At 39.9% G+C, this 24,324-nt stretch overlaps 1 protein-coding gene across 13 annotated transcripts in view; it reads right to left on the bottom strand.

Annotated features, from left to right (window-relative positions):
- Aptx (aprataxin) overlaps positions 1 to 24,324 on the bottom strand; it is a 46,484-nt gene that overhangs the window by 16,843 nt on the left and 5,317 nt on the right. For 3 of the 13 annotated variants that reach the window (XM_013153422.3, XM_013153427.3, XM_013153424.3), the window contains exons 1-4: positions 7,017 to 7,075; positions 4,108 to 4,156; positions 3,444 to 3,531; positions 652 to 786 (exon numbers count right to left, since the gene is read on the bottom strand). The exons of 2 other annotated variants lie outside the window; for them this stretch is intronic. In XM_013153422.3, coding sequence (XP_013008876.1) covers positions 652 to 786; positions 3,444 to 3,474 — 166 coding nt within the window. In that variant the 5' untranslated portion in view covers positions 3,475 to 3,531; positions 4,108 to 4,156; positions 7,017 to 7,075. Of the gene's footprint in view, positions 1 to 651; positions 787 to 3,443; positions 3,532 to 4,107; positions 4,157 to 6,743; positions 6,970 to 7,016; positions 7,087 to 24,324 lie in introns of those variants that run through there. 8 more of the 13 variants (XM_063226653.1, XM_063226668.1, XM_013153426.3 and 5 more) reach the window with 8 other exon arrangements.

Below are 24,324 nucleotides of genomic sequence, written 5' to 3'. Positions count from 1 at the left end.
TCCCTGGAATCACAAATATGTGTCACCACCCCAGGATTATGCAAGGTTTTAAAAGATGGAAAGGAGTTTGCCTGCCAGAGAATTAGAACATAAGAATAAAGATGTTTCTCAGTTCTTGGGTGGTGGTGTTGTTGTGTATGTGTGTTTATATTAGGTTTTCCTTTCTTGACAGATATATTTGTTAGAACAATACATTTTACTCCCATCTGCCATAAAAAATATGCAAATCTACAACTTCTAATGTATGACCACAATACCTTTGTACAATATATAACCCACACAACAGTGGAGGTGCTCATGCATCTGTTTGTTTTGTGGTCCTGGGGTTTGAACTAAGGGCCTTGTACATGCAGAACAGGAGTTCTATCATGAGCCATATCCCCAGCCTCACTGATGTGCTTCAGAATAAGATGAAATAACAGAAGTCAAAGAATACTTTGTCAACCATGGTGTGGGGCAGGCTGGAGTGAAGAAAGCTCAGAGTCAGAGAGCAGGGAGAAGACACTGAGTATCATGTAATCCAAAAATCAGGCCCCAAAATCAGCTCAGAAAGTCTCTGTGGAGTTGATGCAAGAGCACGAAGCGTCAGCTGTAAATCCAAAATCCTACACTTCAATCCCAAACAATGCTGGTGTTACAGGCAGGACTTACTTTGAAATGCTGTATATTCCAAAGGATACCTGTTTGCACTTGCTGGAAATTGATAAATGATCAGGTAATGGACTGAAAAGTGATGTATGTCTTTACTGGGCACTGAGAAGTAAGTCATGTGGCGACCATTCCATGCTGACAATACAAGAAGGCAGAGGAGAGAACGCTTTGAGAGCAGGGACAAGGACAACTGACAACTACAAGCATAGCTATTGCAGGATGGTGGAAACTACACCTCCTGCCCTCCACAGGTACAACACATACCTTATACTCCCCAAATTCTTAAGTCATGAACTTCATGGTGTTCTTATTTTCTGTTCCAAAAACTGGTGCAATGATTGCACAATGTTTACGCAACCACGATGGCCCATTTTACCCTCCAGACCCAACTTCTAGGAATGAAGTTTTAGAACATGGAGAATGCAGAAGGATGGATGCTTTGAATCTTTAATCCTGTTCTTGCAGTTAAACTCCATAAACTGCAAAAGTTCTATAACAGAAAGCATGCCTATTTTTTAATACTATTTTTAACTAGTTTTGATTTTTTTATTTATTTATTTTTTTTTTTAGAAGGTTATGGCTACATTGTTCAAACTGGCCTTAAACTCTCTATGAAGCCCAGATTGGCCTCCAACTCAGTGACTGGCCTGCTTCAGCCTGCTCAGGGCTGGGATTCTAGGTGTATGCCACAGCACCCAGTCATGTCTATTTTTGTTTACCAATATATCACCACTTAAAACAGTGCTTGGCATACAGCAAGCATAATCTCTCCCAAGTATTCTTGGCCTTCTCTACTATCCCCTCCTTCTCTGGCTTTTCTTCCTAGTGGTAGAATTTTCTGCTTCTTATATGGGATCCCCAAAGAAAGAAGCTCAGGACTTATATATTCTATTTTTCAGATCCAGTCTCTCACTTCAGAGTTGTGGGGATCGGTCAGAAATTTTGAGCCAAGCAAAGTACTGCACACCACCTATACTATCAGGACTCGAATGGCAGGAAGATTGCCATGAGTTTGAGGCCAGCCTGGGTTACATAGTGAGATCAAGGCCAACCTGAACTGCCTAAGACCTTGTCTGAAAGAACCCAAGTAATGTAACAGGCCACAAAAGGCCAAATATCTTATATTATAGAGCACTGCTCTGCAACTCAGTTCTCTGCAATGATAGATATGTTCTAAACCTGCCCATCCACGTAAATTAGCCCCAACGTGATGATGGACTGTGTAAAATATAGTTATTACAGGGCCGGGGATTTAGCTCAGCAGCACAGGCGCCTGCCTGGCAGGCAAGATCATGAGTTCAATCTCCAGTACCAGACAGAAAAGAAGAAGAAAGAAAAAAATAATAATAATATATATATATATATACATAGTTAGTACAAATGAGAAACTGAAATTTCCCATTAAGTCTTTTTCCCACTTATAATATCTACATGTGGCTGGGGGAGGCCCATAACATCTAGCACACCCAAGTAACCTGTCCATCCCTAAGCAACCCCAGATCCTCAGGCTTGAAGTTAAGAGCCTCAAGCTCTAAGCCTCCAGATAAGATTAGAATCTTGGGATTACAGCCTTCCCATTCAGGAAACACAGAAGAAAGGTCCCTGGAGAACACTGCTTTGAGCTAGGTTTGATCTTATAGTCCAGGATCCTCTGGTATTTAATATATCTGTTTCGGTTTGGTTTGGTTTTTTTGATACCAGGAATCAAACTCAGGGCCTTGCACTTGCCAGGCAGGCAACTGCATCACTGAGCTTAACCCCCAGCCCTAGCACATGTTTATTAAGTGTATACTATATCTTAAAGCACTGTGCTAAATGTCTCACACTGTGTTAATATCCACAACTTTCACTCTAAGGAAAACAAAGTTAAAGCCTAAACAAGTTAAGTAATATGTTCAAGTCCCATAGCCAATGCATGCAACAGCTAGGATTTGAATTAATTTCATACAATGGGCTCTTAACCACTGGGCTTCACTCAGTTGATCAATCAAAATTACCACATCCCACTATGTGCCTTGTGCTTTCCTGCACTGAGAATTAAGAGATAATACATAGCCAGGTGTGGTGGGGTGGTGTATATCTGTAATCTCAACACATGGGAGGCTGAGGCAGGAGGCTCACCATGAGTAGGAGGTCAGTCTGGGCTACACAGTAAATTTAGGACTAGCCTGAACTACATAGCAAGACCCTGTCTCAAAAACTAAAAAAAAGAGAGAGAAAGAATACAAAAGCTCTGCTTCTGAAAGACTCAAGAGTCTGAGAGAAACTGACACAAAAACAATTATAATAAATGTAGTATGATTGGCCTATAACAGTGAAGGTGAACCTTTCAGAGACAAGCACCCAAAGTGTAATCCAAAATCCACTTATTTATCACAAAAGACCAACACTGCAATTAAATATGAATACTGAAGTTTTCATTTAGAAAAAACTCATATATTAACATCTTTTGTCTTAAAAACAAATAATATGCGTGCTATAGTTTCACTACCACTGATCTATACAAAGGGTATTGTTGGGCGCAGGCGCTCAACATATACCCCACCCGGGACTAAGGACCACGCCAGCTTCCGCAATGCGCTACGTTCCTCTCCAAATTAGCCACCCCGTGCTCACTTCGTATTCGCCCCGTGCTGACTCTGTGGCAACCCTTGATTGACCACAGCTGGGTATATTAGCCAGAGCCCGCGTCTCATTCCAGCCCTTCCTCCTCGTGGCAGCCCTCGTGGCAGCCTGATTGGCCACAGTCAGATATATAAGCCAGAACCCGCAACAATAAAGTTGGCAGTTACCTGTTACCCACAAGAGCGTCCTCTGTCTCATTGGGGGGCTGCGCCGGTCAGGGTATTAATATGGGAAGACCTAGCTGGAGTACCCAACCTAAAGTAGGGAAAAGGAAATGTCAAGAAAGGTCTCCTGGAGGAGCTGACCCTAAATTGAGTCCTACATATAAACTGGGTTAATGTGATAAAAGGGAACAACCTAATTAAGGAGGTAGAGAAAGGAATTAGAGAAGATAAGGATTACTGAGCCAAAGGCACAACAAGGGAAAATGCACAAAGAAGAAACATTATAGTGTGCAGAAATAAACTGTTGTGGTGTTCTACTACTAGAACAGGGGCAGAAAAAGAGGCTATACACCCAGGCAAGGTCCAAGTGAGGCAGACTTCTGGGTAACAAACAAGAAACTCAAATTTTGGAAGTTACAATGGATTCTGCAACTCAGCAGACAATAAATATTTGCTGAATGAGGAACAAAACAGATATATGAACAGATAAATCTTGAAGATTAAATAGGAATTTGAAATCTTTGTTCCCAAAGGTCATTTGCAGAGGTAGAGTAGTATAAAGAACACAAATATGGTTAACCAGAATAGCAGCAGAGAAGCTAATTAGAGAGCCAACATATTTCAGCTGAAAGATGATAGGGTCTAAAGCAAAACAATACAGCAGTACCTGTTATCTGCAGTTTTATTTCCTATAGTCTTAGTTATCCACAAACAGCCTGAAAATATTAAATGGAAAATTACAAACATAATTCCTAAGTTTTATATAACTTTTACTATAGTATATTGTTATAATTGTGATTGTTACTGATAGTTATGTAAGTTACTGATATTAATCTCTGACTGTGCCCAACATAAAATTAAACTCTACCATAGGTACAACACAGAGGAAAAAGGACATGCTATAGATAGACTTTGGTACTACCTGCACTCTCAGACATCCACTGGAACATATTACAAGAGACAAGGAAGCCTACTATGATAGGGACACAGATAAAAGCAGATTTGAAAAATATTTAGCACTTAGTGATGCATAGGATGAGTAAGTTAAAGGAGCATCTTGAGTTCAGTTTCAGGCCTCTGAACTTGAAGTGTGTATGGGACATTACCCAGGATATTTAGATATGAAAGTGAATCTCAGAAAAGGCTAAGTTGGCAACTTCAATCTGGGAACATGTAATAAGACAGTTGAAACAAAAGTAGTTGGTATGCTCAATATGTACAGAATGAAAAGTGCAGAGGGCAAAGTCACAAGCACTGAAGACACCCAGTATTCCAGAAGAAGAGGAAAAAGACTATTCACAGGAGAAATGGTGAGTGAGGCATCAGAGAAACAGCCAGACTGTAAAAGGCATGATCAACTTCCAAAATGATTGAAAATGTCTATCTGGTTTGATATTCAATCAGTGGGACCACTACTGAAATCTTAAGAAAATTATGTCTTAAAGCTAGACTGCAGAAAGGAATGGGAGGTAAGAAACGGGGACAGAATTTAGAACACTCCTTAAAATAGTTTGGTAACAAGAGGAAGACATTTACCAGAAAACAGCAAAAGGAAGATGGAACACCAAAGACTTTCTTTCTTTGGTTGAGACAGAAGTGTTACAGAGGATCTGAGAAACTGACCTTGTATTTTCATGAATGGAACACAGACAAGAACAAAAATGACAAATGCAAAGCAAGTTTCATAAGTAAGTTCATAAAATAAAAATCAGAAGCAAAAATTAAGGGATGACTTTGATCAAAGAGACAACGCACTTTCTTGAGAATAAAAAAAAAAATAAGGGGTGAAATTCAAATGACTTTTTTAGAATTTTAGGGCTTCTCCCATTACATATCATCAGAAGAAATTTTTTCTACTGTCCTTGTACCTGTTTCAGACCACACAGTTGGCTGTTTTAAAAAGGAAAACAAAGGCAGAAAACTGAGGGAAAGTATGGTACATGCCCTTAATGTTCTCCATAAAACAACAGATAACAGGGGGCTGGGGATTTAGCTCAGTGGCATAAGTGCCTGCCTTGCAAGTGTGTGGTCATGAGTTCGATCCCTGGTACTGATAAAAAAGAAAAAGACCCAAAAAAAAATGTAGCATTAAAAAAAAAAAAAAAAAAAAAAAAACAGATAACAAGCTGATGTTAGAATTTAATGAACAGCTGAATAAAACCAAAAGAAAGAGTGACGAATGTCGGGTCCTCTTAAATTGGGCTGCTTGAATTCAAATTTGATTCCATCACCTACTCACTGTGTGACCTAAAGCAAGTTACCTAATCCTAACACAGTATCATTGCTATTAATAGGTAGGATTAAAGCAGGAGCTACTGACAAGTTAAAAAATCACCCAAAAGGGGCTGGGGATTTAGCTCAGCGGCATAAGCACCTGCCTTGCAAGTGTGTGGTCGTGAGTTCGATCCCTGGTACCAATAAAAAAGAAAAAGACAAAAAAAATCACCCAAAAGTGATGACTGCAACTAAGGTGAAGGGGCACAAATCTGCATCTTCTCCCTAGACAATCCTGCCTCAAATGTTCTACGAAATTCTCATATAAGTCAGATACCCAAAGAGCTCCTAACCTAGATCACATTAATTCCAAATGGAACAGAATTCCAAATATTCCTGTTTTGTTGAACCACTTCCACTGGTCTGTATGGGGAAAGGCTTGCTTCTTCTGGCATTCCTGTAAGTTCAGATGGGAAGGGGAACAAGGAATGGTGGAGGGGGAAATGAAAGAAGACAAGGGAAAAAAGAATAGGAGGGGAAAAACGGAAACAAAACTTTTGTAAATGAGAGAAGAAAGGTTGAAGGGCAAGAAATGGAAAAAAAAGAAAAATCAAGATATGTAGAAGGACAAATTTTCTACTATAAATGAAATCAACATGTATGACAAATATTTACAAATAAAAAAATATAAAGTTTGTTTTTTTTGGTTTTTTTTTTGTTTTTTTTTTTTTGTTTGTTTTTGTTTTTTTTTTTTTTTTGTACCAAGGATCAAACTCACAATCTTGTGCTTTCCAAGCTGGTGCTTACACCACTGAGCTAAATCCCTGGCTCCAAAATACAAAGTTTTTAAAAAGACTGGTTTGACACTGTGAAGAAACCTCAAATTCTTCCCATGGAATGTTTCTGGGGAAAAAAAAAAACCATCGCTAGCCGGGCGTGGTGGTTCACGCCTTAATCCCAGGGTAAGGGGAGGATCGTTGCAAATTAAAAACCAGCCTGGGCTATAAAGTGAGCTGTAGACCAGCCTAAACTGTGTAGTGAGAGCCTGTCTCGAAAAACAAAAAATACAAACAAAAAAATCACCATTACCCTCAAGGTGAGCTGCCCCCTTGGGAAGGAGTGCCCGCTTCTGCGTGGTTATAACCAAGATAGGTACAAGGAGTAACGACAAACTCGAAGCAGGAGAGAGACCAGTGTGTGCGGGTGCCAAGAAACAAGACGTGAGAGTGTCATTCCAAGCACATAACTCACGGATACCGGTAACCTGGTCCTAACGCCCACACTGGCTTTCAACTCAGACCTCCAACAATCGAGGTAGGCCGACCACCGCCTTACCTCTAGGTAACAGACCCGTACACTTACTTTACTCCATCTGCGAGCTCTTTCTGGCGCCTCCGAAGGACGTCATGATGCGCCTCGGCGCGCCGTCGGTGACGTCACCAATGTGTCCCTGAGTATTGGCTAAAACCATTGGTCTCTGTATGTACCTCGCAGAATTCCTGGCAGTTATCTCAACAAGTAAGACCTCTGAGTATCTCCCTGCAGCAGGGCTGCTCATCTGTCACTGCCTCAGTCCTAGTTGGGAGACATCAGGCAATAATCCCTTGCGGCCTTCTTGGCATTCGTTAAGAACAGGCTTACTACATTTACGACATCTTTTAAACTGCGGATTGGAACTGCTGGAGCTATGCCGCTTCTTTCTAAACTACAGTCGGCTTTCTTCCTTTATGGGGAGGGAAAGACTGGAGAGGAACGAAGCAGAAGGAAACCTGCTAAGGTTTTTTCAGTAGTATCTTCACTTAATGAAGGGACAATCGAGGAGAAAAGCAGAAGGAAGCCCAGTGATATATGTGTACCGCTTTTAAAACAGTTCCTGGACGTTTTACTAATAATTGTATTGCAGTTTTTCAAAAGCATCTTTTCATCCTCACTAATAAAATCATAGAAGTTTTCTCAAATGCAAAAGTAACAGCTTACGGAGTCCCATTTCTTGATCAAAATGGAATACTGTTTACTTCCATGAAAAAGCAGAGGCTCCAATACATGATGGAGTTACCGTAGCTATCAAATGATGAGAGGCTCCTCCAGGAAACAGAGACTTGCTGTTGTTAGCAAAGAAGGTACAGGTTTATTTAAGGATCCCACCAAGAAGTAAGGAAGCATAGGAAGCGTCTCAGCAGCCACACAGCCTCAAGGCTGAGGAAATGTGGTTCTGTGTAAGAGGTAGTTTAGTGACCTAATCAGTTTTGTCTTTACCTCAGAATTAACCAGTTTTTAGATTGTTTCTACCTGGTCTGCCCTTGTGTGTCTTACATCTGAAAATTGGATGGGATCATTTTAATTGAATTACATTTAATATGCAAAATTGAGCAGTTTTCATGTCTGGCTGGTTAGGTCTGGCCCATTGTTTATAGTATATCATTTACCACAAAGGCAAAGTCACATGGCACAAGCCACAAGGCAAAAGAAAGGCAATTAAGACTTTCACCGACTTCAAGCCAAGCATGTTGGTTTATGCCTGTAAATCTCACCAAATGGTGAGTTTGGTGATCAGTTTGGGATCACCGTGAGTTTGAGGTCAGTTTGGGTTACATACTGTGTAGAAGGTCAGCCTGAACTACCTAGTGAGACCCTGTCTCAAATACAAAATTTTTGAAGACTCACTCACTTCATACAGTTGTGCAAATAATCTCCAGAACTTGCAAAATTAAACTCTTACAACTCCTTCTTTCCCTCCCCTATCCCTGAACCCCACTATCCTATTTTCCATTTCATGAGTTTGACCACTACAAATTTCATCTCAGTAAATCCATACAATATTTCTGTGACTGATTTATTTCAATTTAATATCCTTAAATTTATAGTTTCAGTCACTGTAGCACGTGTCAGAACTTGTTTCTCTTTTTTGTGGTACTGAGGCTCTCACGCATGCTAGGCAAGCACTCTAGTGCTGTTATATCCCCAGTTCTTCTTTATTTTGAACCCAAGTATTAAGTTTCCCAGGTTGACCTTCAGCTTCTGAGCCTCCTGCCTCAGCCTCCCCAGTGACTAGGGTCACAGATGTGCCATCACAATTGGTTAGTGCTCTCTTTTTAAGGGTGAATGATACTCCATTGCATAGTCATACTATAAATAATATTTTTGCAAAAATGGATGTACAAGTACCATTTTAAAATCTTGCTTTTCAATTATGCTGAATAAACACAAAAGTGAAATTTCTGAGTTTTATGATAATTCTATTTTTAATACTGTTTAGAACTGCCATAGTATTTTTCACAGCAGTGGTCATTTTACATTCCCACCAATAGTGCACAAGGGCTCCAATTTTCCACATGTGTTGGAGACCACTACAAAGCAGCTCTGAGCAGGATTTAAATTTTACTAATTGGCTTTCTATGTTTATCTGTGAGTCTGTCCTAGGCTTAGGCCCCTTGCCTGATGATGGGAGCTGATTCATAGTAAGTGAACCTGTATGAATACTGGTCCTGGCTGAGGCCTGTAGTAGCCTGTGAGGCCAGAGATACCTCAAAGGGCAAGATAAGGCCTCAGGTACAGACACTTGGCTCCAACCCCAATTAACTAGGTAGAGACTGCAGCTGCAAAGATTACTCCTACAGTCTCACTTCTACCATGTCTTCATGATAAGACAGTGCTACTAAGTTGACTTGATTCATTATTTGGAGGCGTCCTTGAGGTGACTCCCAAGGTCCTGCTCATTGCCTGCACTTCCCTCAGTTTCTCCGCCCTTTGTCCTTGGTCCTAATATAGTGGACTGACCCAGAAAATCCTTTTGTCTTTTCCCTCGAAGCCTCGAGCTTAATTAAAGGGTTTTGACCCTCCTAGAGCCCTAAAAAGCATATGATTTGTCTTTATTTTATTTAACCTCCACTGTACACTCGTTTGGGAGATCAGGGCTCTAGGACAGGACCCAATACACATGCTTGCTAATATTTGTTACTTGGGTTTTGATTGGTTGATTGGTTTTGGTTTGATTTGGTTTGGTTTTGAGTTGGGTTGGATTGGGTTAGGTTTGATTCTGACATTGGCCATTCTCGTCCACAATGAGATAATAAATACCTTACTGTGGATTTAGGGGGCTGGGGGTTATGTTATTGGTTGGTTGGTTGGTTGGTGGTTTTGTTTTGTTTTGTCTTTTTGAGACAGGGTCTTGCTGTGCAGTTCAGGCTGGCCTTGAGCTCACTTTGTAGCCTATGCTGGTCTCGAACTCACAACGATCCTCCTGCCTCAGCCTCCCCAGTCCTGGGATTACAGGCTTGAGCTACCATACTTGGCTGGTTTTGTTTTGTTTTTAAAGGAAGTGTCTGGTTATGTAGCTCAGGCTGGCCTTGAACTCCAGATTTTTATGCCTCGGCCTCCCAGGTGCTGGCCTGAGCTATGACACAGTTCTGTGTTTTTGATTTCCATTTCCCTATTGATTAGTGATATTGGTCTTTTTATATGCTCCTTTTCCGTTTACATATCTTCTTAGAGAGATGTCTATTCAAGCTCTTTGCTTTTTTTTGTACCAAAAACTGATCTCTGGACCTTGAGCAGCTTGCCAGGCAGGCGCTGTACCACTGAGCTATTCCCCCAGCCCCCTTTGGTTATTTTTAATAGGTTAGTTCTTCTTGTTGTTGTTGCTGCTGCTGATGTCATGTCTTTACATATTCTGGATATTAACTTCTGATTAGATATAAGATTTGCAAATATTTTTTCCCATTTTTCAGGTTGTCTTTTCACTGTGTAGAGAGTATCCTTAGATACACAGGATTTATTTTTATGTAGTCCAATGTATCTGTAATTTTGCGGTCGGGGCTGGGGATTTAGCTCAGTGGCCTAAGTGCCTACCTGGCAAGCGCAAAGTCATGAATTCGATCCCTAGTGCCAAAAACATATATATATATATATATACATAATTTTTCTGTCTGTGCTTTTGGTGTCATAACCAAAAAATCATTGGCAAATCTGACCTAAAGTTTGTTTTCTAAAAATTTTATAATTTGGGTCTTACCTTTAGATTTTCACACTGTGTAAGGGTTCAACTTTTTTCTTTTCAATATGGATATCCAGTTTTCCAATTGGAAAGACTGCTCTATCCTCATTAAATGGCCCTTTCATTCTTGCTGAAAATCATTTGATCATATATGCAAGAGTTTATCTCTGTAATTTCTATTTTATTCTTTGATCTTTATGCCAGTTTTTTTGCCAGTATCACAATGTTGTGATTACCATGACTTACTATTTTTTAAATCAACAAGGTGAGATCTCCAACTTTGTTTTTTTGATTTATTTTGGCTGTTTCTGGATTCTAAGTGAGATAAGGTCACATATGAAAATCTGAATTCCTGGTCTCTTTAAAAAAATAAATCTAGCACATTCTGACAATGAATAGCTAAAGTGTGTTCCCTCACTGTCTGTGCCCCCTCGCTTATGTAACCTGCCAGGTTCCCTGAGGGCCCTCTCTTCTTTGAATATTTGAGACTTCAAGATTCTTGGTCTAAGGAAAAAGCAGTTAGAGCCAGAGAACCTAGCTGATCTAAGGGAAAGACAGGTGGAACAAGAGGCTTTGGTGGTCTAGTCCAATGACTTGCTCAGACATAAAGTATGGAGTTCCAGGAGACAATATAGCTGGGGAAAAGTTTTGTTTTGGTGTTTGAGGAGATTATATTAGGATTCTCCAGAGAAATTATAGGGTGGGGAAGGAGAGTCAAGAAACGCCCCCGAGAGAGGGACAATTAGGCTGCATCAAAAAGATAGAAAGGAGGTGGACACATAAACACTTAATGGAAGAATATTTTTCATCCATGATCCAAACCAAAGAAAGAGAAGGTGCAAAAGCCACACAGCAGGGTTTTTATCATATTCTTTAAGGCATGATAAAAGTTCAAAGGACCTGAAAGTCAAATGGGGTCAGTAGTGAAAGGAAAATGATAAGTTCTGATCAAAGACTGGATAATAATTTTTTAGGAGCTGTATGTAGGTTCAGTGATCAGTGAAAAACCCTTGAAAAGTCAGCAGGGGAGTGATATAATTTGACTTTCATTTTATGAAAATCACTGTGGCTACTGTGAGAAAAGATGAGAAAGGCTGAGACCAGTTACAAGTTTACTGATGCAGTGCAAAGGATGTTGGCAGCATGAACAAAAGTAGACAAGAGAAGTGACTCAAGTGAGATTTTGGAGGCAGCATCTATTGGACAAGAGAAAACATACTCTATAGACACAGCAAGGTCATACGCCAAACCATAAAAGTTACTTAGTGGTAAGAGGACCAAAATCTGAAATATAAATTTAGTTGCATGTTTTATATATCTCAGTTCTTACTTCATTGTGAGTGTATAGCATTTTCTTTTTTCTTTTTCTTTCTTTTTCTTTCTTTTTTTTTTTTTTTTTTTTTTTTTTTGTACTGGGGATGGAACTCTGAACTTCGCACTTGCCAAGCAGGTGTTTGTGCCACTGAGCTAAACCCCCAGCAGCATTTTCTTTATTCATTGATCTGTTGATGCGCACCTAGACTGGTTCCATGTCTTGGCTATTAGAAATTGTGCCACCATAAACATGAGTATGCAAACATTCCTACAGTATGCTGACTTTAATTGCTTCAGCTGTCCCAATTTACATTCCCAGCAGCAGTGTAGGAGAATTTCCACCCCACTGCATCCTCACTAGCATTTGTTTTTTGTGTTCTTAACTATAAACGTTTTTCCTTTGTTTTTTTTTTTTGTTGTTGTTGTTGTTTTTGTTTTTGTTTTTTGAGACAGGGTCTCACTATGGAGTTCAGCTTGGCTTTGAACTCACTTTGTAGCCCAGCCTGGTCTTGAACTCGGGGAAATGTTCCTGCCTTAGCTTCCCAAGTGCTGGGATTACAGGCCTGTGCCACTACACCTGGCTTTTAGTGAATCTCATTGTTTTGATGATGATGTGCATTTTCCCCCATGGCCTTTCTTTCAATTTCTTAAACCCACTCAATTAAGGTTCTTGGTTTGAACCTGGCTACCTTCAAGGTTTGCAAGTTGCCTTCTGTACCAGTCCCAAACCACATTAATCCTGTACTCTCCAGATCCTGAACCTTACAATCACAGGCAATACAGGTTTCTACAATAGAACCAGGCAGCTGCTGGCAGTGCCAGATCAGCTGTGCCGGCTTGTCAAATGGCAGGGACATGGCTGTGGAAGCTCACATCCCACACTCTCCAGGATCTTGGCCTCCAGGTCAGTGAAACCAAAGCAGCTCTAGCTCTATGGTGGATGGTATGTTTATTCATTCACTCAGTTCTGAGTACCTTCTGCATGTCAAGCATTGTTCTAAGAGCTGGAACTATCACAGTGAACAAAACAAAATTACTGCTTTCAATGAGTTTTACAATCTAGAGGGGGGAAGCAGACATTCAGCAGAGAAATATACAGGTCATGTGAAGATAAATACTATAAAGGAAAAAAATAAAGCAGAATAGAGTGGTAAGGAAAGTTTGTGGATTTTGAAAAGCCTGTCTGAAAGAAGAGGTCATTTGAATAATATTTGAATGAAATGAGAAACTGTCAAAGAATTTTACTCAGTATTTGGGATTGGTGGTATAGGCCTGTAATTATAGCACTCTAGGAGGCTGAGGCAGGAAGATCACAAGTATAAGCCCAGCCCAGGCAATTTAGTGACTTTTAAGAATTTATTTCAAAATTTTAAAATTGGAAAAGGGCTGGAGATGTAGCTAAGTGAAAAGGACCTACATTCACTCTCCAACATCACAAAAAATAAATAAGTAAGAAAAAAATTTTAATGAAAAAGGAATACAGGGGCCGGGGGATTTAGCTCAGTGGTTTAAGTGCCTGCCTGGCAAGCTCGAGGTCATGAGTTCAATCTGTGGCACCAAAAAAAAAAAAGAAAAAGGAATGGGAATGTAATTTAACTAGCTTAACTACCACATACAAAAAAGGATTTTAGTCAGCAGAAGTGTTACTTCTTTTAGATGAAGTCTCACTATATTACCCCGGCTGGCTTTGAATTCTTGGTTCAAGGAATCTTCCTCCCGTCTCAGCCTTCCAAGTAGCTGTCACATTTTTTCATAAAGCATCAGTCTATTTTATGGCACTAGGCTCATAAAGAGGGGTAATGGTTTCCAACTCTGCATTTTCTTCAAACCTTGATGCCTATATCAAGTCAGGAAATACTTCATAGGTAGTAAGTCAGGTTTTTAGGATCGAGCAGTAGCGAGCTAGACATAGGCTCTCCTCCACAGAAGCTTTCCTTCAGTCTGGCAAGGAAAGCTTAGCACACATTCGTCTCTCACAGTCTTAGCCTGAGCTAGTCTACTCCCCTGAATCTATCAGTGTCTTACTGCCAGTCCTCCAGACAGTGACTCAGCTGTTCTTCCTTCTATCCAGTGGCATTTCCTGAGACTGATGTGGCTCCTCTTGACAACAAATTTGTATGTCTACACTTCTGTACCAATCAGTAACCTCGGGACCCTCCTACGTTACCATCCTTTTCACTGGCAAAGCTCCAGCTCTCCATGTCAAAATAACTCAGTTTCCTTAAGTTTACTCTTTCTTCATCATACTTTGAGAGTAAAACCTTTCTACAGAATAATACCACTCTAAAGGGCTTCGATACTGCAGATATTATCCTTATTTTCTATCTATGTGTCCTCTTCCTGAGTGTTTTTTTCTTGCAATGCTAGAGATCAAACCCAAGACCTCACACATGCTTGGGAAGCACTCTACTACTAAGTTACATCCCCAGTCCCTCACTGGATATTTTAGAAATAGGGAATATACTATATGTAATACAGGAGAAAAAAGAACATGATTTTTTATTTAAATAATGTTTATTTGGTCTCACTCTCTGTGGCAGTCTATCACTTTAGAAAACCAATGATTCTTACCTCCTTAAATCTCACCCTGCATAGTTCCCTTGACACTAGACCTGGCCCAGTGACCAACTTTGGCATCAATAGGGCCCTAACAAACACGACGCAAAAAGCTTTAATAAGTTCCTACACATTATGGCCTATGTGGTTAATCTTGGGAGGGGGTGCTCCTGTTCATAATAAGCAGCCATATGAGAAGCCCAAGTTAGCCATATGAAGAAAAACCAAGGATCTGCTGAGCTCCCAGCCAATAGCCAGCACACAAGTAATCTAGCTTGGAAGCCTCCATTACCCAGCAGTTGCTGCATGGAATACAGATGCACTGCCATGTTAAGTCTTGCCCCAATTGTAGAATTTTGAGCAAATAAACATTGTTATTTTATATCAACTGAATGATAGCCAATGGAAAGACAGGCTTGTGAAACACATTGTGGTGTACTGTCATTAACCTTGTTCACCAAATCTGGCACTGTGCAACTTCTGGCTCTTCTCCATAGACAAAGCCAGGGTCTTCTCTAGGTTAATGAAACAATACTGCTTATGATAGACATAATCCTTTGCCTTGGAAGCTTACGGATCAGTAAGAGGACACGTATATAAGGAGTTCTATTAGGCAAGTTGATCTTGACTCCAATTTCAGATATTTCCATCTTAAGAATTACATCACAGAGGAACAGTGTCTTTTTTGTTGTTGTTGTTGTTTAAAGAGAATTGTGTTGGCTATTTAATACTGTTTAAAATGCTACCCCCAAATTATGAGGGCTGTATTACTAGGTAATATAATCTTGTCTTTTGAGGTGCTACGGATCAAACCTAGGGCCTTGTGCATGAAAAGCACATACTCCCCACTAAACTATATCTCCAGTACCTAGAAACCACATTCCTTTTTCTAATTAGTATGCTTGCAATACATAATAATTACATTCATCATGGTACACATACATAACATATCTTAACTATTTTTATTTTCCTTCTTCTGTCTCTGTAATTTTAACCACTACACTGGCTACCCCCATTTCTTGTCCTAGGCCTGGCAGAGCCCTTGCTATCGAAGTAAGAAAAAGGTATGGTTATGCAGCAGGAAATGAACAGATCATCTTTATCACTCCACCCCAGTGAAGGTGTCATTGTCTCCAGGCAGGTAGAAAGTTGCATACATCAGGAACCAAGCTCCTGATCCACATCGCCTCAATGATGCCAGTAACAATATGAAGATGGGAGTCAGAGGTGACCTGGTAACAACTACCAGCACTAGGCCTCAGAGTTGTCTGAGTCTGGCAACAAAAATGATTGAACTGCAACCTGTGGGTTTAGGTCAACCACTGTTTCCCAACATGATTATAAAGAGCCCTGAATCTACCTTATAACTTAATGTTGAGTCCTTTTAAATGCTGCTAGGACCTGCATTTGATCTTTCCAGTGCGCAGCACAGAGACTGATGGCAAACACTCACCTTGGTATTATCGCCAGCCTGCTCTTCTCTGAGGGAGCGCCTGAAGAAGGAAGTCTAGATCTAAGCCAAGATCACCTGAGGACTGACCTTCTGGTGGGATAAGTACAGTACTTTGCACCACTATCACCATCAGCAAGTGTACACACACACATGCACACATGTACACACATGCACACACACTACTGTCACTTCCATATTTAGAGAGAATATGAGGAATTTAGCATTAATGTGGCAGTTTAACCCAACAGTAAAAGTATTCCATAACTGAAGAGATGCAGATTGAGGAGTAGGACTTCTGTTGTTGGCAATCAGGGAAGTCTTCCTAAAGGGAGTCTTTGAACTCCATATATTCACACAGCAAACAGTTCTTGACACCTGCTATCTGTTCTAGATGCTGGAGATAAAATGTTAAGCCATGATTATCAAGATACCCTTCACCTCAGAAGCACTGCTGTGTCCCAGTGAGTTGCCACCATCAGGCTATTAGAAGCATCCCTTTAAACTAATCATGCAGTCAGGGATGCTGTCAAGGACACTGCTCCTCTCATACACACTGTGCTCTTTATAAGCATCCCTGGGAGACATTCCAGTCTGATCTCAACACCAGAAATGGTTTGACTCTATCTTCAGGCACCAAGATGCATTGTGGGACCTATGAGGCTGTCATTTTAGTGATAAATTTATGGCTCAGCTGTAACAACCCTCTTTCCCTGAAAATAAGACCTAGTTAGAAAAGAAGGAGACTTGAAAGGCAGAGATCAAAACGCCAGCCCCATGAGCCTGTCTTTGCCTTCCCTGCCATCACCATTATCTTGCTCGGTATATTCCCTAAGGTAAGGTGAGGATAGGCTGAATGGAGCTGACATTTTTCACCTCTAGTTTTCAATGCTGATTATTTTCTATCTAGTCTTATTTTCAGAGAAACACAGAAGTTGTGATGATTATTCCACATAAATTTTTAGCTTTGTCTCAGGCTCTACTTTGTCTCTGCAAAAATGGTTTTTCTTAATTTCTTTATTCTCCACTCTTTTAATTTATAGCATCCTGGGGAATGTGGCTGTTTATTTATTTATTTATTTATTTATTTATTTATTTATTGTAGTCTTCAATGTGGCTATGAATCCTTCTGGAAGAAGGCATTTACAAGTGTGTCCACGGGGTGACATAGGAATATGACAGGACTTATAAATCAGTCAAAAACATTCAAACCTTGCTTTGAGGACATTGCTAGAGTTTTTCATTTTGTACTTTTTTATACTGAAGATATTACGGAGTTTCTTCACAATACATCAATCTTCAAACAAAATTTAAGTTTTTGCAAAGTCAATAAAGATACTAAAAAAAATTTGCAGAGTAGATGTTAGTGTCCATCATGGGCTTATGAAACACCAGAGAAACTATTTATAACAAACTGAAGCTATTTTCACAACTTTCCTTTTATTAATTTTTTTCTGACAAAAAGATTATGAAAGTACAGTAGCTTTTCAATAAACACTAACTTAACAGAAAAAGATTATGGAGAAAAAAAACAAAAAAAAAAGCCTATGAGGTAAAATCTGCATCTCAATCACCTGAAGGAAGACAGAATCTTATACACATAAAGCTTTTTGCAAATTCCTATCTGCATCAGAATTTATGTACAGAGAAGAAATCCAAATGGAATATAAAACTTACACTAGACGTCTTGGTTACTTTTCTCCCATTGCTAGGACAAAATATCCGACACCCAAAATGAAGGAAGGAAAAGATTATTTAGCTTACAGGTTTTGGATGTTTCGGTCCATAATCAGCTGGCTCCAAGGCAGGCTGGCATGGCCTTGGAGCAACACCTCAAGACAGCAGCCAGCAAAAGGCAGTGGGGGGGGGGTGTTCTTTTCCTCCTTTATATTGTATGCAGGCCACCTCCTGGCCCCCAGGGAGGTTAGAGCACTCACACACTCTCTCTGGACATTTACAAAAAACCCTGGCTCCCTGCTGAGTCTCTTAGTTAAACTTTTAAAACTTTTCCAGCTGATACAATGCATCAACCATAACACTAGAAGCTGTTTAATAGCAAAGTGAGATAAACAGTTACCTAGAAGTTACCTACACATAAAATGCTATCAACTGAATTATTCAAATAACTGATGCTGAGGTTACATTTACAGAGTATATTTACAAGGATAAATTATCTAGACCAAGAGTGAGACCTGGAGGGGATATTAAAAATCATTTTGTTCAGTCTCATACCTAAGCAGCTGTACTCCTCTTTAAGTCTACATTCTGCCTTGCTGGTACACACCCAGCCTTTCACCTTCCTTTGTGTAATTGTCTGTTTATGAACAGAGTGACAGCGAGAATAGTTGCTAACACACTAAAGTGTACTGAACCAGTAGATAATCTCTAAATACACTCAACTTAAGCCCCTACTCTTAAGAAATAGCAAGTTTGTTTATTTATTGTTTTTTTTTTTTTTTTTGAGACAGGGTCTCATCATGAATTCAGCCTGAACTTGAACTCAGTCTGTATACCTGTATACCACGTCTCAAACTCATGGCAATACTCCTGCCCCAGACTCCTGAATGCAGGGATTATAAGCATGCGCCACCAGGCCTGCAAGTTTTAGCAATGTAAAAATTCTTATCAACAAATTGTATACAAATCACCTCAAGAAGGAAGCCAGAATCTTATACATAAAGCATTTTGCAATTTATAAAACTCAGCAAGATAAATCTAGTAACTGTACATCCTTTTACTCTTAACAGTATGAAAAATTACAACCATCTTTATTCAGGTTAGGGGCAAAATGAAAGCTAGGTATGGTGCTGCGTACCTGTCTTACAGCTACTCAAAAGACTGAAGCAGCAAGACTTATCTTGAGCCTAGGATTTGGAAGATAGCAGAATGATAAACAGCAGAGAAATTGCCGCTGCAAGATTTGGTGTCCAGATGCTGGAATACAGTAATGTGAAGAACATCAAGGATCTGAAGTGAGAATTGGCCTGGGGACTTAGCTCAGTGGCATAAGCGCCTGCTTGGCAAGTGTGAGGCTGTGAGTTCGATCCCCAGTTCCCCCCCCCCCCAAAAAAAAAGAAGTGAGAATTGAAGCCCATGGGAGGGCAGAGAGAGAGAGACCTCAACTAAGAAGAAGGAGGTGGAGCAGAGCATGGTGGCTCACGCCTGTAATCCCAGCACTCGGGAGGCTGAGGCAGGAGGATCGTTGAGTTTCGAGACCAGCCTAGGCTACAAAGTGAGCTCAAGGCCAGCCTGAGCTGCATAGCGAGACCCTGTCTCAAAAAGACAAAAAAAAAAAAAAAAAAAAAATGGAGGTGGCAAACCGCACTTTCTCCCAGAGCCCTGACTCACTGCACGGGAGGGGCAGCTCGAGCCACAGATGAACTGGCGACCTCAGCCGACTGCACAGAGAACGCGCTAGTGGAATGGAACGGTGGGTGCAGCAGACTCTAATGGCTGATGATGTCCCCCAAGAGATGGTAACTGGCTGGTAGCAATCTCGGAATAGGTGCAGCTGAGCTCACAACTCACAGCAACTGTGCCCTGGCTCCATCTAGTGGTTCCAAGTATCAGGGAGAGACAGGACTGAGTTTAAATTGGCAGGAGTACATGGAGTACTGCAGACTGGGTTTCAGCCACACAGCAAGAAACCAGCCTGAACCACAATGGAGCTGAAGGTTCAGGTTTGCAGAGATTATCCACTACCTCACTGTAAATCTACCACTGGCTTGTTAGGATTAATCAACACAGATCTGGGCTCCATCTGCCCACTCGGTCTACAGAATAGGCACTCTGAAGTAGACACTTTTTTCTTCTTTTTTTTCCCCTTGATTTTGTGTTTGCTATGCTTTCTTTTTTCTTGGTTGGTGGTCTTCTTTTTGTATGAGTGTGAACATTGTTTCCAGTTTGTAGTTTTTGTTGTTCAGTTTTTGCTTTTTCTCTTTCCCTCTTGTCTTTTTCACCAGTGTCCCAAAGTTTACATGAGTTTCCTTTATCTTCCAGGCTTGTTTCTAATCTCTTCCCCTTCATCTATTTCTCTATTTTCCCCCCAATCTAGTTAAGGTTTTCTCCCCTGAGGGTAAAATCACCATACTAAGGGCATATTTACTGAACATGATTTTTTGGTTTGTTTTAGATTTTGTTATACAACCACAAATATAGCTCACAGAGTTAAAGGTGGCAAATCAATAGTTACCACAGTTTGACATCTCCTAGGGTGTGTTTTTGCTACTGTTACTACTGATAGTACTATGTTAGCCAAGGTGATATAGTTGTTCTAATCAGTTGTTCTTCCTGCTATGCAAGAATCTCCAGACTGACATTTGCCCAGGGGTCACAAACAATACTATAAGCCAATGCCAAAAAACCGGGGGCTAGGTCAAATAGGCAGCAATTTCTCATCCCCAATAAACTGCAGACATAGGATTTTGCAACAGACTCAAAACTCAAAATCCTGCTCTGATAATCAGAGTTTACTAGAGAAACAGACACAACACAAAAAATGCAAGTGCATAACAAACTAAAAGATTGGCTTACAAGGGTCAGTCACACAGATGAGGAAGCATGCAAAGGGTGTCTACAGCACACTGGAGGCTGAAGGGCCCAGCCCAAGGTCGGGAGCTTACTGCAGTGTCCCATGAAAGTATATCAGAAGGCAAGCGGTCTGCAACGTAATGCTGAAGAATCTATGACAGATGGCTGAAGAGTATGATGAAGGCTGAAGAGTCCCCAGAAGAAGCCAAACAGTCTGCGCAAGAAGCTAGGAGACAACATCTAATTTGAAGGCAAAGACTGAAGCTCCTCTCAAGAACCAGCAATCAATCCCTCCTTATTTTCCTTTCACTGTATGCAGGCTACTCCCCCCAGGTGAGTGTAGGACTCATGCCATCTGTGTGCTCTCCTCTTCCAGGGTTGAGGATGTTACAAAGTAATGACCCCCTGCTGAATCACTTAAACTTCTGACCTTCTTAAATTGACACCATATAGCAACCACTACACCAGCTACACCAGGAAGACATCTCAGAAGTAGTCAAATGCTAAGGATTCTAAATACTACCTACCACAAGTAATTTACAAGCATCAATCCAGGAATTAAACTTAAAAAGTAGAAAATGAGAAGACACTTTAAGCAAGATGTAACCTCAGACTTTCAATTCACCAAAGGCAAACCTGGGAGGTGGAACACTCCGAAAACTACCTCACTGGTCTCTCTGAAGTGGTAAAAACATAAATGACAAAACAGATGAGTAAGACCCCAGAAAAATCATCATAGATAATTTCCAAGAGTCCCAATTGTCTGTATTAAGGGTTTGATGAGAAAAATAATAAACAGACAAGTTTAGTAATACATGAATGGCTGGGAAGTCAATGTCTCCCAGTGGGTCCTCTTCTCACACTCCAAAACAGCTACCATTTACTAGGTGTATACAGGGATAGGTGGGGTTAGCGAAAGATCACAAATCAGCATAAGACTCAGACTCAAAATGGCATAGATGATCATATGCTAAGAAGGATCTTGTCCTGGAATATAATCCTGGGATGACTCAAGAGAACATAGATGATCTTATGCTAAGAAGAATCAATGGGAAATCTCAAATAGGAAGTACTGATAATCCAAAGCCTCCTTTTTATCACCCTTTAAAGAAGTATGCAACAGAGCCTGGTTGTGGTAGCTCACACCTATAATCCCAGCACTCAGGAGGCTAAGGCAGGAGGATTCTTGTGAGTTCAAGACCAGCCTAGCTACAAAGTGAGTTCAAGGCCAGCCGAACTACATAGAGACCCTGTCTCAAAAAGTCAAAAAAAAAAAAAGAAGTATGCAAAATTATCCATTATGAATTAGTGATCCCCAACAAATAAAGAAGCAGGAGATAGTGTAAATGACACAAAAAAAATCTGTTCACAGAAGTCATGGCAGAGAGCTTCCCATGCAGGGAAAATGAGTTTTTCCATACAGACAAGTGAGGTATATAGAACTTAAAGTACTCATGATCAAAAATACCTACATCGGGGCTGGGGATTTAGCTCAGTGGCATAAGCGCCTGCCTTGCAAGCACGCGGTCGTGAGTTCGATCCCTGGTACCGGTAAAAATACAAAAAAATAATAATAATAAATAAAATTTTTTAAAAACCTACATCAAGGCATACAAAAATCAAGATTTCAGAAATTCAACATAACAGAATATTAAAAGCTGTTAAAGAAACTGATCACCTATAAAGGGAAGGCTATCAGAATCACAGCAGACTTCTCAATACAAACTCAATACAAGTCAAGGAAAGCTTGGAGTGAAGTATTTCAAGCTCTAAAAGAAAATAACCTCCAACCCACATTGAAGTACTCTGAGAAACTATTTTTCAAAACTGATAGAGAAGCAAGTTACTTCCATAAAAAAGAACACCTGAAGAAATTCATGACCACCAAAACATTCTGAAGGATATATATTTTTTGAAACCAGGAATAAAACTCAGGGCCTTGTGCCACTGAGCCATATCCTTGACCCTCTGAAACATATTTTAGAAAGAGATAATAAAGATTAAATATCCAAGAACATCAATAGAAAGAATTCATTAGAGAAAATAATTTAACAGGAAGGAAAAACAGGGAACTAACAACACTAAAGTAAAATGACAAGGATAGGCCAGTACATATCGTTAAAACCATCAACGTCAGTCATTTCAATTCACCAATCAAAAGAAACAGACTGGCTGAACAGATCAAGAAGAAAGATCCAACAATATGCTAGATACAAGAAACACATTTAACAAAAAAAATCACAGAATGAAAGTAAAAGGCTTGAAAACAGTATTTCATGCACTTGGAACCCAGAAAACAGCAGGGATACTTATTCTAATTGCAGAGAAAGTGAACTTCAAGCCAAGACTAATCAAAAATACCAAAGAAAGTCACTACATACTTATTAAACTCAAACTCCAAGAAGCAGAGACAATCATAAACATGCACCAAATACCAATACTCAATTACATAAAACAAATATTAACTGGCATGAAAAATAAAATAAGCACTAATACAGCCAGGGACATAGCTCAGTGGCATACTGCCTGCCTAGCAAGTACAAGGTCCTAAGTTCGATTTTCAGTACCAAATAAGCATTAATACAATTGTTATGGGGGACCTCAATATCCCACTATTACAAATAGAACAACTTGAAATAAACATCAACAAAGAAATATCAGAACCGAACCAAACTTTTGAACTAATTGACTTAGCAAATGTCTACAGAGTGTTCTAACTTACAATATCAGAATACTCATGAACACACTTAAGTAAATGCAAAGGAATTGAAATTATCCCATGCATATCATCCATAGTCCAATGAAGCTGCAAAAAATGGCAAAAGAAATCACAAAATCTTCATAAACGCATGGAAATTAACACCCTTCTGAAAATGCATCACAGATGAAATTTAAAAAGAAATTAGACAGTTTCTATAATTAAATGATAATGCCAGAACAACATAGTAGAACTTATAGGACACAATGAAAGCAGCCCTAGGAGGGAAATTTATAGTGGCAAATTCTTATGTCATAAAAACACAGCAAGCTGAATGTTGAACCTCAAGCTTCTAGAAGAAAAGAGCAAGAATATGCAGTTCAGACTGGCCTTGAACTCCAGCCTTGTAGCCCAGGCTGGAGGGGTGGGGAGTGGTAATCCTCCTGCCTCAGCCTCCCAAGTGCTGACATTACAGGTGTGTGTTGCCATACCTGGGCAACAACTTTCACAATAGCATCCCCAAAACTGAAATTCCTAGGATCAGTCTAATAAAGGAAGAAAATATCCTTACATTAGAAATCATAGTACTCTGAAAAAGGAAATTGGAGAGGATATAAGAAAATGGAAAAATATCCCTTGTTCTTATTTAGGAAGAATCAATATAATGAAAATAGCCATACATCCAAAGTTATTATACAGATTTAATGCAATTCCAATCAAAATAGCAATAGTATATCTCACAGAAGTAGAGAAAACATTCTTAAAATTCATTTGGAATCAGAAGAGACCTAGAATAGCACAAGCAATTCTGGCAACAATGGCAAGGCAGGGGATATCATAATCCCTGACTAAAATTATATTACAAAGCTACTATGATAAAAACAGCATGCTACTGGGGGGAAAAGAAAAACAGATTCTGGGAATATGAGACAGATTAGAAGATCCAGAAACAACTCCAAACATGCTCAGCCATCTTATCTTTGACAAAAGGCCAAACACCTTCAGTAGAAGAAAGCCAACCTCTTTAATAAATGGTACTGGGTAAACTGGCTTTCCACATGCCAAAGATTAAAACTAGACCCATATCTTTCACCATGCAAAATATGAGATCACAGTTGTTGATTCTTTG

Source organism: Cavia porcellus, unplaced genomic scaffold (assembly GCF_034190915.1).
Source record: "Cavia porcellus strain 051 isolate PalLab524CR breed Dunkin Hartley unplaced genomic scaffold, mCavPor4.1 scaffold_1, whole genome shotgun sequence".
Lineage (NCBI taxonomy): Eukaryota > Metazoa > Chordata > Mammalia > Rodentia > Caviidae > Cavia > Cavia porcellus.
This window is presented reverse-complemented; position numbering and strand designations above follow the sequence as displayed.